General features: G+C 37.1%; 1 protein-coding gene across 1 annotated transcript in view; it reads right to left on the reverse strand.

The window, feature by feature from the left end:
* Nucleotides 1-7,901, reverse strand: part of trpm3 (transient receptor potential cation channel, subfamily M, member 3) — a 195,088-nt gene extending 187,187 nt beyond the window's left edge. The window contains exon 1 of the mRNA XM_073840232.1: nucleotides 7,725-7,901. Within this exon, the coding sequence (XP_073696333.1) occupies nucleotides 7,725-7,901 (177 nt within the window). The remainder of the gene's footprint in view (nucleotides 1-7,724) is intronic.
* Between the last annotated feature and the right edge of the window lie 11,976 nt (nucleotides 7,902-19,877).

Below are 19,877 nucleotides of genomic sequence, written 5' to 3' on the forward strand. Positions count from 1 at the left end.
ATCCTTTTATGCGCTTTGAAGAACTGTACCGGTCTTATTCTTCTCGTCGAACATAAAAATATATAGCAGGCCAGCCAATACCTCAGTGTGCCTAGTTTTTAACATGAGGACATGCTGTACGGATAGGCAGGACCGCTGCCTGTTAACTCTTAGATCCGCGAAAAAAACACCATCACAAAAACCCTTTCAATTTGCGGTTTGGGACTTCCATCCACTGTCATATGCGTGTGGAGAAGCGCGTGTTTTACAGCGTTCAGCAATAGCCAATCACAGACATGTATGTTGAGTAGATTATCACTGTGGCCAATCAGAGGAGGCTATGTTACAATCCACTCACCAACCAAAGTGCCGGTTTCAGTTTTGCTGACTTCTACACTTTCGCGAACTCTCTTATTAAAACAAAGTGTTGGCATTATATAAATAAGAGATTAATTGTGCAGTGTACTGTAAAGGTTATTTTATTACTTTTTAATAACTTTATGAGATTGCGATGAACTACTCTAGGATGAGTGATAGCTTTCCATTGACTGTAACGGGAGCGCCTATTGCGCACTTTCTAGACTATAATTCATTCAGAATTTGAATACATTCACTCACGGATTCACTCTCTGATAACCCAATAACGCCACTTGCCATTGAGTTGCATATACTACATCTGTTTACTAAGTAAAGGTGAAGCAAAGTATGTCTATACAGCCACACTGCACGTGTCGACACGCGCGCGTGAGTAAACAGATAACTTACAAATAGCATTATTTCTTTCACCATGCAGCAAACGTAAAAAAAAAAAAAAAGAATAGAAAAAAACCCTTTTAAACCGTTTAACTGATAGTAATAATCGGTTAAAATTCTTACTGTCGGTTAACGGTTAAACGGTCAATATGAGCATCCCTAAACGATACATAAACATCTTTTTCAGATTAGTAATAAATATAAATTTAGTAATAAATAAAAATGCATTTTATATGATCCCTCTTGTTTTTGTAAAATAATTATTAAGTATTATAATTAAGTAAACTTTTGACCTCAACTGTACATACATAGATCAGTGGTGTGTGGTGGTATTCTGAAATAAGGCTTTTTTTTTTTTTTTAAATCAATGTAAATTTGTTTCCTAGTCACATGTTCTTGGTTAAATAAACATTACTTACATTATCAGAAAGTGAAAAAAAAAATAATAGTATATATTTATATATATATAATATATATTTACTTACTTTTTAAAATTAGTTTTCCCATTAACACCATAATATTGTTCATTCAGACTGATTCGCGACTGTGGAATGTGCATGAACACAAGGGGTGAGATTTATCTTATGACCAATCACAGCCAGTCATATCCAATCATATTGCGATAGACGCATTGCCTCCTCTCATGTGACTTTCCCCCATTCATTCATTTTTTTCTCATTGAATATTTCCTTCTCCTTGTTACAGGACAGTCATTACAGTTAAATCTACAGTGTTATAATTTACAGTGAAAATCTGTAAAGTGAAATTCACAGTATTCCTTGTGTATCACTTCACATTCGATGTTCTTCATTGAAACAGTTATGTTTCTGTTGACAAAAAATGTAGTTGGCATGATGAAGTGAAAGCAACATGAGAATGAGTACATTATGAAAACGTCAATTCACCCAAACCTTTTATTTTTGGGTTAGTTGTACTTTTAACAAACTGTTTACCAGCGGTTAAAGAGAAAACTCAGTATGAAATAGCTTTTTAATAGCTGCTTTCAGACTGTAAAGAGAAATCACAATCACAGAGGGTGCAGACAGCTGAGGTAAATGCATGTTTTTAGTTTATGTTAATCAAATGCACAAACTGTGCAAAATTCTGACTGTGTGTATTTTTAAATAAAAATTATGTTGTGTCTGAGGCCATCCTAGCAACAGGCTCCCTAGGTCCCTGCAGTGACTGGGTTTGGAGAAAAAAGCTTTTATCAGAAATGCACACAGGCAGGAGTGTGAGCTCATTAATCCACTGAGAGGAGTGCTGGGTTCTGTTAGGCTTTTTCAGCTGTCAGAGACTCTCTCTCCCGAGAGGCCAGTCGGCTTTACCAAAGGGAGGACCTTTCCAATTCACGCCTGTTATTTCATCTAATACAGAGGGACGGTGATTTGAGACCTAGGCACCTGGGTAATTCAGCAGTGGCATGGTCGGTCATAGAAAAGCGGAAAAATTAAATCTTGTGTTGAAGATGGAAATAAGGTTTTACAGGACTTATGTGTGCACATTCAATACAAGAAAAGCTTAAGCAACAACATGTGTGACAAAAAATTAATTTCCATTTTTTTCTTTTTCGGTAAGGGCAAAAATATGGGTTACAGTGAAAGTGAATCAGGCCAATATGAACACTGTAAAACACTTTCATTTCAGGTGTCATTTGTTAACATTAATGTATGTATTAATGTTTGTTAACATAATGCATGTAACTAACATGAACAATACATTTATTACACTATTTATTAATCTTTAATAAATATTAATGTTAGTAAAAAAAACGTTTATTGTTTGTTAATGTTAGTTCACTAATGTTAAACAACTTGTGATTTTAATAACGCATTAGTAAATGCTGAAATTAATTAATAAATGCTGTAGAAGTATTGTTCATTCTTAGTTTATGTTAACTAATGTAGTTAGCTAATGAACCTTATTGTAAAGCGTTACCAAAATTACTTGACATTTAATTAACATAAAAATTATGCAATTTACAGATTAAAATTATGCAACTTAATACAGATTAAAAACTATAGGGTACAACAGGGCTAAAGGCGCCCCGGTGTAAAAGGCACCTTTGATATTATTTTCCTCTAAACCACTAGATGACAGAAAAACGTGGTGTAGCACTTTCCAAAACTTTTTCAAGTAGCAAATGAGAATTGCTAACATTCTTGAATATATCTTGAGACAAAGGTCTTCTTAATGATTTTAAGTTATGTTTAAGATAATTAAAGCAACAGTTTTTAAATAATCAAAGAATATGTAAGAACATGATATTTGGGGTAAAAAGCGCCCCTGCTGTTGGGGCTAAAAGGCACAATAATTAACATGATAAATAATATAAGAAGGCCGACTTCTCATTTGTTAACATTGACATTGTTAACTTTAGATAGTAAATATCATATATTATGTTGGGCATCCATCTTAGAGATAATCACCATGTTTAGAATGAAACCATCATATTTAAAAACATGCTACTAATCATATCATATGATAAAATATCATTTGTTGTTACTACTGTAAATCTATATTACATTACTATGGGATCTCCTTCAATGCTTTCAGAATCTGTACATTTTAAAATGATTTTGTTTCTGTATTTTAAAATATGTTTTAATGACATTATATTTACTGAACAAAAAAAGTATTATTTTCTATATTAAAATTAGCAGAAAATAGTACAAACTTTTGCTAAAGGGATTGTTTTGAGCAAGAATTATAAAAAAAAAAAGATTATTTTAGCTGTATAAATACTGTGTGCCGTTTACCCCATGCTGGTGAGTAAAAGGGGTAAAAGGCACCCCCTTGCCACCTCATACATTTATAAGATTTTTTAACAAAATAAACGACTTGATTATTTTCACACAAAATCTGTTGCTCCATAAATGTTCAATACAAACATATATATTTTTCTGCAATAAAACACATTGGGTGCAGTGCTTTTTAGCCCTGTTGTACCCTACGCAAATTTTAACAAATAAGTCAGTGTTTCATTTCTGCTTTTACATCCTAATTTTTTGTGGTAATCAACACTGTCCACAAATGCTGTTTATTGAGCTTATCTTGAATTGGACCCAGAACATTCCTTTAAAGCTAATTAGTGACCTTACCCAACAAAAGCATAGATTACATGTTTCTGAGGTGGCAAAAAGTGATGAAATCACTACAATTTAGCAGTATTCAATAAATTTGCCTAATTCAGAGCATGTGAACTCTAGTGACATATCTGTAACCATAAGTGGATTGTAAACGTGCCGGGCGATATGTGCGACTGTTGCTATAACAACCAAAGTAAGCCACATCCGCCAGGCTTAAAGCCCTGTGGTGGTAGCACAAAATCAGCCCCCCAAGGTTGTAACGGCTCATTCCAAACTCTGATCCGCTCCTATTTCAGTTGCCCAGCGTAATGCTGTTTAAGACTGCCTTAACACCAACCGGGCACAAGATGGATTGTCTGAATGTTTACGAACAAGAAAGTCGTAAACCAGTCTTTGTAGTCAAACACAATGGGACACAAATCTGGTGACTCCAGGGTAGAATAACTTCAGACTTCAGATTTAAACCTGAACTCCACATGGAGTTCATCAGGATTTAAACAGCATGTAAACACTAAAGTACAGAATATTGATTGAGAATTTCAATACTTTAACACACTAAAGCACAATCCCTCTTAACACCTCCCACTGAGATAAACCCATTTAAAGAAACAAAGATACATAAATGACTCTGTTTCCAAGCTACAGTTGCCAAGGTTTGAATCCACACATTCTCATCAGCCTCCTTTGGTTCAAAACCATATTACAGAACAATTAGCCTGTTTGAGCAGTTGTGTTGGCATGCACACGCTCCTCACTGTTTGCACTGCCACTTAGTGCCTAATGTCCAGCCTGCTGAGCATGAAAGCAAACCTCTTCTGAGTTGGCATATAAAACCGTAAAACTACTCAAGGTGACTGTTGGAGTCTTAGACTTCAAATATACTCTATGAAAGCACACGTACATTCACAGACACATTTAGAGGAGAAGTTCAATTCCAGAATGAAAACTTCCTGATAATTTACATCCAAGATGTTCATGTCTTTCTTAAAGAAAGAAAGAGAGAAAATGAGATAGAGTTTTTTGCCCTACCCTACGTTTTTTTAACCAGAGTACACAGACGAAGAACTAACCGCATGTGAACTTTCCAACGTGAACTTTACATGCGTGAAGTCATAGCAGCACTTAGTACAAGGCATGCATTTGTGGTTAAAAAGTAGATTTTTTTTTTTTAAGAAAATGATCAATCGTTTTGCTAGATGAGACCCTTTTTCCCTGGCTGGGATCGTGTAGAGCCCTTGGAAACTGCAATTTGGACCTACAAATCATTGGCTACCACTGAAGTTCACAATATGGAGAAAAAACATGGGAAGTTTTCATCAAAAAATGTACTTTCTTTGCAACTGAAGAAAGAAAGACATGAACATCTTGGATGATATGGGGAAGAGTAAATTATCAGGAAATTTCAATTCTGCAAGTGAACTTCTCCTTTAACTACACAATTTCAATTTCACTGATCATAATTCATAATGCAACAAGTACATGGTACATTCTCAGAACTCAGCGTTTCTCACTTTAATGGCTCCCTAACACCATTTGGTGACACATTTGTTCTCATTTAATTTTTTTTTTATCCTGGTTCTCAAGAAGGTGCCTTGTGACAAATTTACACAAGATGACATACACAGTGTTCAAATGAAAAGTGAACCAGTGCATATGGGTAAGTGTAGATGTGTCAAAGTTGATAAAGGTGTGATTCAAATGATCTATATGATACACCAAGCAGAGATGTTTCTATAGCAACATGACCACAAATAATTTCACATCCACCCACATAAAGACAATACTGTTAATACGAATGTAGTATTAACAACATAGCTTAGGCATGAAACACCAAGTAAACACTTACTATATGGATTTAAATACACCGTGCATGACAGTAGAATTACCAAACGATTGTTTTTACTTCAGAGGGTTTTTACTTCACTGATATACTCTAATAACAGCTTGTCCTTAAAATTGGAGCTTTTTTCAGACATCAAGATTTTCCCATGTAGTGTATTTCCATTATTTTTATCCATGTATAAATTGCACACTTTTTTAACACATGCAATATTCTGCAAGTAATTATGTGAAAATTAGGCTTGATTAATCAAAACTCTGCACCTGTAATACTTTGTGTGAAAAGGAATAAGAGTTTTACTGCCACTAGTATTTATTTCACCTGGAAACTGCAATGATTTGTTCATATGTGATGCGATCTGGGAAAACTCGTTGGATGTCGCACTGGGACGTTTTCAGGAAATTAAAAAAATAGGTTGAAAGTCACTTTTTTGTCAAAATTTGTTTTTCATTCAATTACTATTCTATAACATCTTGTCTATCATTTGGAAGTATCTTGGCAAAATTCAATTGTTTAGTGCAGTAAAATAGCGATTTATTTCAGCAAGCAGAAATGACTGTCTCTCTTAAGAATGGGCTGCAGAGGTGCTTCCCCAAAAGTTAACCTATCAAAATAAACCATGCAACACATTTAATAAAAGTGTATCAATGCACATTCCCCACCAGTCCTGTGTAAAATACGGCATTTTTCTAAATGTAAACTGCTGTACAAGGTACACTATTTGTGCTGTCTGAACATACAAGGGGTGATAAAAAGTTCAGAGACTATGCCTATGATAAACAACAGAAAACAGACGTTAGTCTGTTTGTGTAATGATGCAGTATAGCGCTCCTGACTTGACAGACAGCTCTTGTTAAACCCGTGAAGTAAAAGTAAAACCTGTCTCACTTTAAACCTGTTTTTCTCAAAATTCTATTCCTGAAAATCAGAGCTATCAGCCAACTTAAGATAGATATAATCTTAAGTTGGAAAGGGCTTGAACCCAGCTTTCATATGGTATCAAAACCTACAAAAGGTTAAATTTCTCCATGTGTTGGGTTTTCCTAAATTGCTTCACATATTGATAATAGTTATGCAGATAGCAGAGCCTATATTGGAATTTTCAACAATGCAGAATTCAGTATGACAAAAAAAAAAACATTTTGTCTGCAAGGCACAAAAATGGATGTACAAGCTGAGTGAATGTAAAACTTTGTGCCGGCACAGCCGTAGCTTAAAAAGGCAAATGACAAACGGCTTAAAAGAAAACTTTCTGCAATTTTACAAAATAATTTCTTTTTTTACTTTTTTTAGAAAAATACAGTATTTATCCCTCTAGCGAAGTCATTCAAACTGTGCAACTGGAGTTTGCATAGAAGTGGCAAAAGAATCTGTCTTTGGTGTGTGACAGATGGTTCAGAGCGTGCTTCGGGGCACGCTTATGTGCTCAGCAACAACTGACCCACTGAGTTTCCCCTCATTCTGTATTAATCGACTGTTATAGACAGCTAATCAGCTAAAATGAGATGAAACATCAGGGGGTTGGAGTTTCCTTGTTTTAACTGCAACAATGAAATCTTTGACTGCAGAGATGTGAAGCAAAATGCAATTTTCCCCCATTTAGTATTTTATGGTCTGGCACAACAAAGCATTTTATATCATACAACAACAATGTTTTTCAAATTGCAGACGGTCTTGGGAAAACACCTGTGGTACATATCTAGGCAACAACATCTTCACTCTTCCTTTCTCAGCCCATCTTGTCTCACTCCATGCTTCTATTCTGTGCATATGAAAGCATCATCACCATCATAAAAACCCTTTAGTGGTCACAACGTGCCACACGTGCTAGCCTGAAACTTTCCACTGACATGCTCCGAGGCAGAAGGGGACCTTTAGAATGCCACCTGCTTAAGCCAGACTCTTTCCTGCACCCCTCTCTCCATCTCTGTGTGATTCCATGTCCTCGTTCTCCACTCTTCCTCCCTTGCATCAGCGGTCCCTCCCCTTCACATACCCCCCTTGCTCCAAATTCAACAAACTTGGAAGAACAGAGCACACACAGTTGTTGTTTGGCTTCTTACCGCTGCTTGCTGGGAGGCCAGTCCTGACCTCTTGGTAGACCCTTGTCTGGAGCTCAGTCTCTTCCAAGACTCTGAGAAGCGCCCTCTGGTGGAGGGGCGCCCGGGCCCCTGCGCCTCCTCCCTTGTGGAGTTGACTTTGAAGCCTTCTCTCCTCCCCTCCCACTTTCTTTTAGTCATAACTTTGAAGGTTTCCTCTACAAATCTAGAACGAAAGCCACGGAAACAAGAAACCCTACACTGTGATGTTTCGTCTTCTTCTAAAACTCTTCCCGAGTGTCAGGGCATCTTTTCTTGAACAGAGACGCAAAAAGAAATGGAGGGAGTTTGGCTTCTACACCCTGTTGCATGTGGTCCTGCTGCTTCAGTTAATGTAGCAGGCTTCACCCGGAGAAAGTACACCACAGAAGGAGAGAGACAGAAAAAAACTGTAGTCGGCAAAGCCCCGCCTGCAAGGTTCCTCTCCTGGTCTCAGGCTTCTGATGTCTTCAAACTGAGCGGGCAAAGGCAAAGCGAGTCACTCTGGAACTGAGCTCTCATCCTCACGCTCTCTCCCCACCCTCATTCACACACTCTCCCCCTCCCCTCCTCGCTCCCTCCCTCTCTACTTGTTATATCTCCCTCTCTCTTCTGCTTCACTACCGGAGTTCACAGCTCACGTGTCGCCCGTTCTTGCCGTTCAGCGTTTGTAGAGATTAAAGAGTTATTCAGAACAGGAGCTGAGGGTTTCTACAGGTTCCCCCTCTCTTTCTCCCCTGTGGTCCCACACTGGTTTTAATCGACACAAGAATGCAAGAATCCTTCACGTCAGCAGAGTCCTACATGCTCTACTTACTACTTTGGGATTTCAAAACCTAAAAACTTTTATTACAGCTAACATTAAAGGCGATTCACCAAGATCTGCTCATCTGCCCTTTCGGCGCTGTTATGTGTTTCATGACCAGGGGAAAACAGACCTACTTTACATAGATAGAAAATGAGGAATCAACATCCTCCTGCTGAGCTGATGAAAATACAAACCAAAGCAATGAAAATTTTAAATATTATTAATTAGATCTAGGCCTACAAATGCAGTAAGCAATCAGACCATACTTTAATGATATAGTGTTACTAATAACTGCAAGACAAACTGATTTGTGATCAAAAACCTGACAAACCTTTCATCCCATTTACACCTCTGACATATTTGACCCTGGATCACAAAACCTGTCATAAGGGTCATTTTTCTTGACATAGAGATTAAATAAGCTTTCCATTGATGTATGATTTGTTAGAATAGGACAATATTTGTCTTAACAAATATTGTCAATATTTTACTTAACATCCTAATGATTTTTGGCACAAAAGAAAAATCTATAGTTTTGGCAAAATGCGTGGTTTTGGCGAGTAGCCTTGAATGAGTTCTAAAGTCTTAAATGACCATAAAGAGTTGGGATTGCAATTATACTGTAATGTTGAATAGCTATAATTAATAGGTAAAGTTGAGAAAAAAATTATTTAAAAGAGACATCAGTAGCAGTATTGGTATCAATACTACTTACTAAAATGACACCATTAAACACATATGTAAAATATACTATATGTATCTTTATACTTTAATTTGGAGGTTTAATGTGAAATTATGACAATATAAATATGTGATTAACCATGATTCATTTCAAAGAGCAGGTAAAAAAAATCAGGCCGGTTAAAAACTTTTTGGCCGGTAAATTTGATCACGTCATCAGCCATTGGCAGGTGTGGCAAAAAGTTAGTTTTAGGCCCGGGCTACAAATACACCCATGCTACTTAAGACTGGTTTTGTGGTCCAGGGTCACATATTGTAGATTGTGCTAAACTCTGCGTAAGACCCACCCACTCATAGTTGCCAAGGTTACTACAAGAAAACATCGGACCAGCACAGCTGGTAGTTCATTATCATTCCAGTTTATATCAACAATTAAAAAACATATTCTGAAGCAATAATTACATAATTTTTTTTCAAGGGATGTGATTATGCCGTTTGAAAACACAAATTAAAAACACTGAGATAATTGGGATGCAAACAAAAAAAAATGAGTCAGGATTGTTTTTTGGAAAATGAGACTCATCATTCAATTTAGAGCTGGTGATGGCTCATGTATAATCCAACAGACTTCTGATCTGATTAGCTGTAAGAAAGTAACACATTTCTAAAGGCTTTCGTTGAGTTTAATTAAAAGTTTAAGCAAGAAGACTCTAAGGACCTGAAAGAAAAATCTCGGCATGTAACCTTGTGTAAAGCCCACAGCATACTGAGTCATCACCCTTGGAAGTGAGCGTGGTATTTTATTAAAAAAGCTGCTTGTTAGATCTGAGAAAACAAATAAGACCAACACATTTTCTGACCAGAACAACAGCCAAAATACATAACTAGTCACAAACTAAAACGGTTTTAGGAAAAATGAAAAAGAAAATAGCAACCTTATCTAAATTAGAGTTATTTTTTGACTGCGCAAATAAAAACTTTTATAGCACAAAATTAGCATTTGTATATAATTCTCAGAAACCATTTTTACTTCACAGATTTACTTTTCCTCTTAACAAAATTCTGTGGAGCTTGTCAAATTTGCTATTTGATTTAAAATTGACTGTTTGATAAGACAGGAAATGTCTCTAACCTTCCGACATCTGACTCACAGGGGACAATCATTTGCCATTATTCACTGTGGCAATTTTATCCATTACACCCTTGCTTAGACCAGCAATTTTGAGACAGATTAAATCAGTCAAAGGGTGTTTTCCACTGTTTCCCTGAGAGTTCAATAACAGGGAATTCCAACATTCACACAAGACAGAATATAGGAAAAGTACATTTTTAAAATATGTGACCATGGACCACAAAACCAGTCATAAGGGGCAATTTTTTCTAAGGAAATTGAGATTTATACATTATCTATTGATGTATGGTTTGTAAGGATAGGACAATATTTGGCCAAGATACAACTATTTGAAAATCTGAAATCTGAGGGTGCAAAAAAATTGAAATATTGAAAAAAAAAATTGCCTGTAAAGTTGTCCAAATTAAGTTCATAGCAATCAAAAATTAGGTTTTTATATATTAGGGTGGGAAAATTTACAAAATATCTTCATGAAACATGATTTACATCCTAAGAAAAATTTATAATTTTGACCCATAAAATGTATTCTTGCCGATTGCTACAAATATACCCGTGGCACTTACGACTGTTTCTGTGGTCCAGGGTCACATATAAATATGTGTAACATCTCTCTCTCTCTATTATATATATATATATATATATATATATATATATATATATATATATTAGTGGTGGGCCGTTATCGGCGTTAACGTGCTGCGTTAACGTGAGACTTTTATCGGGCGATAAAAAAAATATCGCCGTTAATCTATTCTCAAAATTGGGTTGGGAGCTGGGTCTAAACTACGCGAGCTATGATGACTTTCACCTTGATAGTTTAAAGCGGATGTATACCAAAGACTATAGAATATGGTCGCGCGTTTATGTCTCCTCCGCCAAAACACAGACGGGGTCACGTCGTCCTCCATTCATAAAAACCGAATCTACTATAGCGCGAAATGCCACGTAAATTCGTCGTTTTTTGGATTCATAAATCAAATATGGTCTGTCACTTAATTCAAATCGCGATATGGACTAGTGTCTGTGAAAACTGAAATGCAAAAAGACCGTTTTAATATGAATCCGGTATGTTCCGTTTGCCTAGCTGTATGTATGAAATTCATACTATGAATGGTGGAGACGCGCTTTTACTACACGCATACTGAAACACACGTGACGCTCCCGGTAATTTTTGGCATTTGCATCTCACATGAACAGATAAACTCAATCTACAAAACTGCTGTGAGTGTCACTTATACCGTTTCATTTGAGAAAACTCGCATCATGTCATACTGTATACACAGAAACTTCACGGCAACCTGTCAAAATAAAAGTACGGTGTAACATGTTTAGTCATTATTTTGGGTAGCACACATATTCTGAATGCCTTCAGCAGAATTCAAATTAGCCATTTTAATCTAGATTAATCTAGATTAATTCCAAGATTTAATCTAGATTAATCTAGATTAAAAAAATTAATCTATATATATATATTAGGGGTGGAGCCGAACCCGAATACGGTATTCGGAAAGGCACAAATAGCGTGTTTTTTACGAATACTTATTTCAAACAAATACTTTAAAAAATATTTGTATTCGGGAACAAGAAAAACTTTATATCAAAAAGCTGCGTTTCCTCATGAGACCGCAGTCAGTGCATGCCCGTGTGAGTGAGTGACATTCAGGAGTCGGGGGGTGGGGTTAAAAGAGGTGACTGACACAGGCTGCTACACACAGCAACAGAGAAGACTCGGCTGGGTGAAAAACGACTTCACTGCATCACTATTTTTGTTGAATAGATTTTTGTGCCTTAACTGGGTTCTGGAGGCAGTTTATAGCTTTTGGGAAGCAGAGTTTGATCGGGAGATTATTCCATTAGGGGCCGTTCACATGCGCGCTCAAGTTTGTTGTGTCACATGTAGACGCGCGGTACGCGCGCTCATAATGGAAGTGACGCATCCAGATAAATACATCTCAACTTTTCAGAATGCCACAAGCGCAGCGCAGGTCATGTGACCAGAACCAACCAATCAGCTTCACCCTTTCCCTTAATAACATTGAAAAACAGCCAAGTTGGAGGAACAGCTTATAATATCTGTACAGGAATAACCATTTTAAAATAAATTTAATAGCAGAGCTACTGCAAGTGATTTTTAATGCTGGAAATCCATTTATGCTTTGCTGAAGCTTCTGAGTCTTCATTGAGAGATCGGGTCATGGTTGCTTAGCAATGGCAGACGCCAGGGGAAAGAAGTTCATTCAGAAGAAGAACAGTTCTTTTAAGTATTATTTGTTTTTATTTTGTCTGTTCAGCGTCCTCCAACAAGGACGGGTGGTGGTGGGGTTCATAATGTTTACAATGGTATTTTATTAGTTGTTGGTTTAACCATGGATGAGGTAATGGCTGTTATGTTATTTTCTTTTCAATTACGTTCCTTGTTACATGTTCAAAAACATCAACCAATATTGCATATACATAATTATTATAATAGATAAAATTAAAGAATAATTACACTATAACGTAAATTATAAGTGTAACGCACAAAAAAAAAAACAGGATTTTACACGTACTTTGAATTTTACTCGAGTACAAATACAAATACTTTTCCCCCCTCAACAAATACAAATACAGATAATAAGACGTTGTACAAGAGGCATCATTGTGGTAAAAAATATTTCTCAGCTTTTATTTACATTTAAACAAAAAGTGGAATGAACAAAATTATTCATACCCTTTGCAAACTGTCACAGTCTATGGGAAACTCCAAAGTTCTATACCATTCCAAATAGTCCAAGCTGTTCTAAAGCATCCTAATAACCCTGATTCATTGGGAACAGCTGTTTTAATCAACTCAACAGGTGAAAAACAGAAGCTCTCTGCTGTTGGTTTCTGGACAGTCATGGCTAAGACAAAGGAGCTCACTGAGGACCTGCGGCGGCGCATTGTGGCCGCTAATAAGTCAGGAAAGGGCTATAAGACCATATCTAAATGTTTTGAAGTTTCAGTGGCTACAGTGCAAAGTATTATAAAAAAAATACAAGACATTCCGCACTGTGAAAAATCTCAGAGGACATGGTCGGAAGCCAAAAGTGACACCTGTGCTGGCCAGGAGGATAGTAAGAGAGGTAAAAAAAAGAATCCAAGGATCACCACCAAGGCCATCCTGATGAATCTGGGCTCTGCTGGTGGCAACATCTCAAGGCAGGCAGTCCAACTGACACTGCACCCCGCTGGGTTTCAACAGACGCAGAACAAGGAGGACACCACTTCTCCAGTTAAGGCACACAAAACCGGCGCCGCAACAGCTAAAGTCTGTCTACACTGGATGCGACAAAGTCAACGCAACAACCATTGCAAATTATTTAAACTTTGTGTGAGCACGTCATAAATAGAACTAGATTCTAGTAAATAAATAGATTACTGCCGTGCCGCATCCAGTGTAGACAGCATAATAGGTTCTATTGTATTTTGTTGCGTCGCTTCGCGCCACGCCGCTCGCGTCCGGTGTAGACACGGTGTAAGAACACCATCCCCACTGTCAAACATGGTGGTGGGAACCTAATGTTTTGGGGGTGTGTTTCAGCTGGTGGACCACGGAACCTAATCACAGTAAATGGCACCATAAAAAATGAGCAATACATCAAAATTCTCAACAACAACATCAGGCAGTCTGCAGAGAAACTTGGCCTTGGGCACCAGTGGACATTTCAGCACGACAACGACCCAAAACACACAGCAAAAGTAGTGAAGAAATGGTTAGCAGACAAAAACATTAACGTTTTGCAGTGGCCCAGCCAGAGTCCTGACTTAAATCCAATTGAGAATCTGTGGAGGGAGCTAAAGATCAGGGTGAAGGCAAGGAGACCCTCCAACCTGAAAGAGTTGGAGCTTATCACTAAAGATGAATGGACAAAAATACCAGTGGAGACATGCAAAAAGCTGATCAGCAATTATAGGAAGCGTTTGATTGCTGTAATAGCCAATAAAGGCTTTTCTATTGATTATTGAGAAGGGTATGAATAATTTTAGACATGCCACTTTTTGTTCAAATGTAAATAAAAGATGAGTAATAATTTTTTCTACAATAATGCCTCTTGTACATCATCTTATAATCTTCTGGGAGACGTCTGTGTCATTTCTAATAAAAAAAAAAACTTGCTGGTTGAATAAAAGCAACTTTAAGTCAGACTTTTCCAGGGGTATATAATGTAAATGCAATGTAATAATGTAATGTAATGTAAACCCTGGCTGTGAAATTCCAGCTAAAGTCATATTTGGTAAAGAACAATTGAAAATGCAACCTTGATATCTTTAATATTGACTGAGTAAGGCCATGTCAATTATTGGTTTAAATCAAACTTTGATGCTTGTCATCTCATAATTAGATTTTGAGACTTCACAGACCACAAAGGGTCACAAATTTCAAATAATGTTAATGTTGTTGGTTCAAACATTTGTATAACTTAGTTGAAACACAGATGAATGCTTTGGGAAACTGTAGTCCTACCTTCATTTCTGCACAAAGAGGTTGCAAAACTCTCCTGGCCTGGACTTTTCTTGTCATGGAGTCCTGTTCAATGAGGAACACAGAGCATTCACTTTCTATTCATTTGAATGAAGATTTATAATGTTATTAATGTACATTTTTTAAAATGCTAGCGTAAGGTTAAACACAGTGTTTCATTTTTTAGATCAGTAAATGAGCTGGAGGATAATCACTTTGTATCAGCTTCAGACAATAGCATGAACCTTACCAAAAAAAAACTAACAAACAAAAAAAAGTATCTATGCATCTATAGAAAGACAGACTTTATCCAAGTGACTGAGTAGCTAAATAACATTACACAATGCAAGGGTGAGTGTGCGAAGCTTAGTTTATTATTAAATGTGAGAGAAATTAATGACTATTTTGCAGTTATAGAGCAATAAAAACCTGTTACCATCTTTATCTGTCAGCATGTGTAAGCCTGCAACGGCTTTGGAGAGACATAAACGTATGAAATATATTTATAATGGTAAGATATTTAAATTTCATTTCATTTACTCTGTGGTAAAAGGTAAATGATTAAATTATAATGACAGAAACCTCTGGAGTATCATGGGTTAACTGGAAAACATAAACTCCTCATCTGATTAAATGACAGTGGCAATTTCTCTGAGGTAGCAATGGATTCTTATTTAAAAAAAAAAGAAAAAAAAAAAAAGAAGATCAATCCACTCAAGTCAAAAAGAGGGAAGGGAATTCCATCCTAAATAATGTGGTGCAGTGAAAACTTAGCAGAAATGTGTGGATAGTGTGTGATTGATTTTACTATAGTTCCATATTTCAATTAATGGGTGACACCTGGGACAGTCTCAGCTTCACAGCACTCCCAACAGACCACACAGTTTGCTCACTAACCGTCTTAAAGGATTAGTTCACTTCCAGAATAAAAATTCCTGATAATTTACTCACCCCCTAGTCATCCAAGACATTCAGTCGAAAAGAAATGAAGGTTTTTGAGGAAAACATTGGAGGATTTTTCTCCACATAATGGACTTCAATGGGAATCAGCGGGTTGAAGGTCCAATTTACAGTTTCAACTGAGCTTTAAAAGAGGTCTACACGATCCTAACTGAGGAATAAGGTTCTTATCTAGTGAAAGGATTGGTTATTTTCTAATATACTACCTCTACGATGGGTGTCTTCAGGCATTGCGTAATCATGTTGGAAAAGTCACGCACAGTTAGTTCTTTGTCTGTGTACTTCAGTTCAAAAAGGCTGCACCTCATTTTCTCCTTCAGCTTCAAAATCGCCTGACATCGTTGTTTTACCTTTTTTGTAAAAAACATTTGACTTTCTTTGTACGTTCGCTTTGTAAACACGACTACGTAATGAGTGAAGTTAAGCTAATGCAAGACGAGCATTTGTGGTTAAAAAGTTTTTTTTTTTTTTTTTTTAGAAAATGGCCAATCGTTTCACTGGATAAGACCCTTATTCCTTGGCTGGGTTGCGTAGAGCCCTTTGAAGCTGCAGTGAAACTACAATTTGGACCTTCAACCCATTGGCTCCCATTGAACTCCACTATATGGAGAAAAATCCTGGAATGTTTTCTCAAAACCTTTATTTCTTTTCAAATGAAGAAGGAAAAACATTAACTTCTTCAATGACAGAGTTTTTTATGGTTTATTTGGATCCCCATTAGCTTCCACAAAGTGGTTGCTAATCTTCCTGGGGTCCACAAATCAATCCAAGACAAACAGTCATACAAATAAATTTAAAAAAGGGGGTGAGTAAATTATGAAGAAATGTTCATTCTGGAAGTGAACTTTCAACATATAGCACCGAATACTAGAAAGCAATCTCAATCTCACAATGAGGTTCAGACTGAATGGCTAGTTTTTATGCTACTTCTGTAAGGAAACCAATGCTTACAAGGTAACAGGTTATACAATAGAAAACAACAGTCAAGACACTCTTATTTTTATATCGCTTTACCCAGTAGAGATTGTTTTGAAGCAGTTTCACAGTAATGAACAGAAAAAATAACAGAATCAGTCATGCAAACATCAAAACTGAGGCAAATCCAAAATCTACAGTAATGCAGCTATAGCAAAAGTGTCATTATTAAGCTTCAGTCAGTTCAGTGTTTATTTAGTTCAGTTCAATAACTGTGTAATGTTCTCTAAGAAACAAGCTTAATACAGCAGTAAGCTTTGCGATAACAGAGCTATTAGTTCACTTCCAGAATGAAAATGTCCTGATAATTTACTCACCCCCATGTCATCAATGATGTTCATGTCTTTCTTTGATCAGTCGAAAAGAAATTTAATTTTCTGCATATAATGGACTTTAATGGTAGCCAACGGGTTGTAGGTCCAAATTGCAGTTTCAATGCAGCTTCAAAGGACTACATGCTCTCAGCCGAGGAACAAGGATCTTATCTTGCGAAACAGTCATTTTCTAAGAGAAATAAAAAAGTATTTACTTTTTAACCACAAATGCTCATTTTGCACTAGCTCTGCGATGCACATCGTTGTTTTACTTTTTTTGTAAAGGGTGTTTGATTTTCTTTGCACGTTCGCTTTGTAAACACTGGGTCGATACTTTCATGTTATGCGTGACATTAAGCTAGCGCAACACAGCCACTGTTGAAGTCCACTATATATGGAGAAAAATCCTGGAATGTTTTCCTCAAAAACCTTAATTTCTTTTTGACTTAAAGAAAGACATGAACATCTGGGATGACATGAGGGTGAGTAAATCATCAGGATATTTTCATTCTGAAAATGAACTTTTCCTTTAAAAACAAAATACATTGTTCTTGTCTTGAGGTGGAGGTCAGTTCTCAGCCGGAATAAACAAACTGCAGTGTGGACCAGACTTTAGCTGTTAGTCAAAAGTGTGGTTACCTGTGATAGTGTCATCAATTCTCATGTTCTCCTATCTCCCATATCCAGCTTGTGCATTCTTTTGAGTGTACTAATTTGTTATCAGTCAGGCACAATAATATGAAGTTTAAAAAACACTGAAACAAAAACACGGCAGAATTTCTGTAATGTATGCAAAGTCTTGTTCCCTGCTAAAACTGATTATCATAGCATAGTGTCAATTTTTCAAGCTTCATTACACATGGTTCACTCTCTCAGGTCAAGATTAAAGACGACTTCGGATTGCTCTACTAATTGGTTCTTGATTGTTGAATGATAAAAAGGTTGTGGATGCATTTTTTAGCAGTCTGGAGCCATCAATAATTCAAGCTCCACAACAACAAAGTCAGTAGGTGGGTGTGTGTGTGCATGTATGTGTGTATGCAAGGATGTTTGCATATGCCAGATATTAGCAATTAAAAAAAAATAGATTTTAAAGGTCAGCATTCATTGTAATTGGTTCAGAGTCAATGCCGAATAAACAAACAGTTAGTTTTGCAATAGCATCAATGCATTCTTAATACAGCTTTTTTTAAGTTATTCCACTTTGGATCAGAATAAGCAAATTACTGTAGATGCAAGAAATCCAGTGCTCTGAAATGTCACAGCCCGCCAGACATTTTACTTAAAACGTTATTCATTTTTTTCTTAGAAGTTCCTAATTATCATTTCTAACTAACTAAAAACTTCATGGCATGAAAGGAAATCATCAAACTAACAAGCCAAGTGAGGCCGTGTCAGGCCAATTTTTTGACAAAATATGCTGCTGCTTAAAGTATAATCCCTTTTTTAAAAAATCCTGTGGAGTGACATATGATTTGCATTAAAATATTTTTTACAAATTATTAATAAAAATGACTAGATCAAAAAATCCAATAGTCTGCCTTACTAAAAATCTGTGCAAGTGAGTGATGGAAAAGAGGAGCATGAGTGATTTTTTCCTTTGAGAGCATATGGTAGAAAGCCTTTTTGCTCAGTGCTCACTGCAGTTTCCAACAGATGGTGAATGAGTAACAGCTATCATTTATTTACCATAGCGCTAGTCAAATGCATACCACGGTGACCAACTGGCCTCATTATTAATCAGCTTGAAGTTCAAAAAAAGTAGCCATCTTTCCAAACTGTGAAAACACTCTTCAGAAATTAGAGAAGACCAAAACTCAGGTGATAGAGGTTGAGTTAAATGTTTAAAAACATAAACGTGCATGTGGCGAAAAACGAAGTTTGTTTTAAAAAGACAACAGTGTATATCTCTTACCAGTTTGATGATTCCTCTTCAAGTTCTTTCTTCTTCCTCAAGGAGGTCTCTCTTTTTACCCCAAGAAGATTTGATATGAGTCTCAAGGAGGCAGTAAGGCCACGAAAAAACCAAAAGGCCCCTAATAAGAGTTTTTAGAAACAGAAGTGCGGCTTTGGTTCAGAATTCACAGGTGAGTCTCTGAGAGACAAAGCCCTCTTTGACCTTGTGACTCAATGGCTGTCCCTTGGGTCTGTTCCCTGCATTCATGGCATCCAGCGGAAACAGGCAGCCCAGATTTGCCATGCGTCGTCCTTGCGTCCCAGCGTCAGACCCCAAGCGTTGTCTACTTCAATGGTGTTTGCAAAGTCCTTCAGCACACATTTTAATTTAAGCTTCACAAACCGATCTGTAATCTAGATGGCTCATTGGGAAAAAGTGTCCGAACTTATAAGTGTCTACTGAGAGAGAGAGCGCAGGAAGGAGCGAGTGTATGCTTGTCGTTGCCCTGTCACCAACGCATGACACACGTCATCAGGGGAGGCACCTGGGCCACAGATATCCGCTTGACTCTCTGAACGAGACACGGGAGGTGTGGGGACCAGAGGGTGGCAGGGGGGTCTGGGAAGCCCTGTGGGCCGAGGGTGAGCGAGGGGGGCTGGGGTTGCATTGCCTGCCTGCTTGCTCACAGATGCAGGTTGCTAGGTGAGGGGGCTATAAACGCTCTCTTATTGAGGGGCTAATGATTTCAAATAAAATAAAGCAAACAGTCGGTGGCTAACGAGGGCTAATTTAGTGTGCTCTACGTAATGAATTAATGACGAGCACCCCACTGATAGAAACGGTGAGTGCAAGAAATGGCAGGAGACAGTGGACTCCACCGCACAGATC

The sequence above is a fragment of the Garra rufa genome, chromosome 5 (assembly GCF_049309525.1).
Source record: "Garra rufa chromosome 5, GarRuf1.0, whole genome shotgun sequence".
Taxonomy (NCBI): domain Eukaryota; kingdom Metazoa; phylum Chordata; class Actinopteri; order Cypriniformes; family Cyprinidae; genus Garra; species Garra rufa.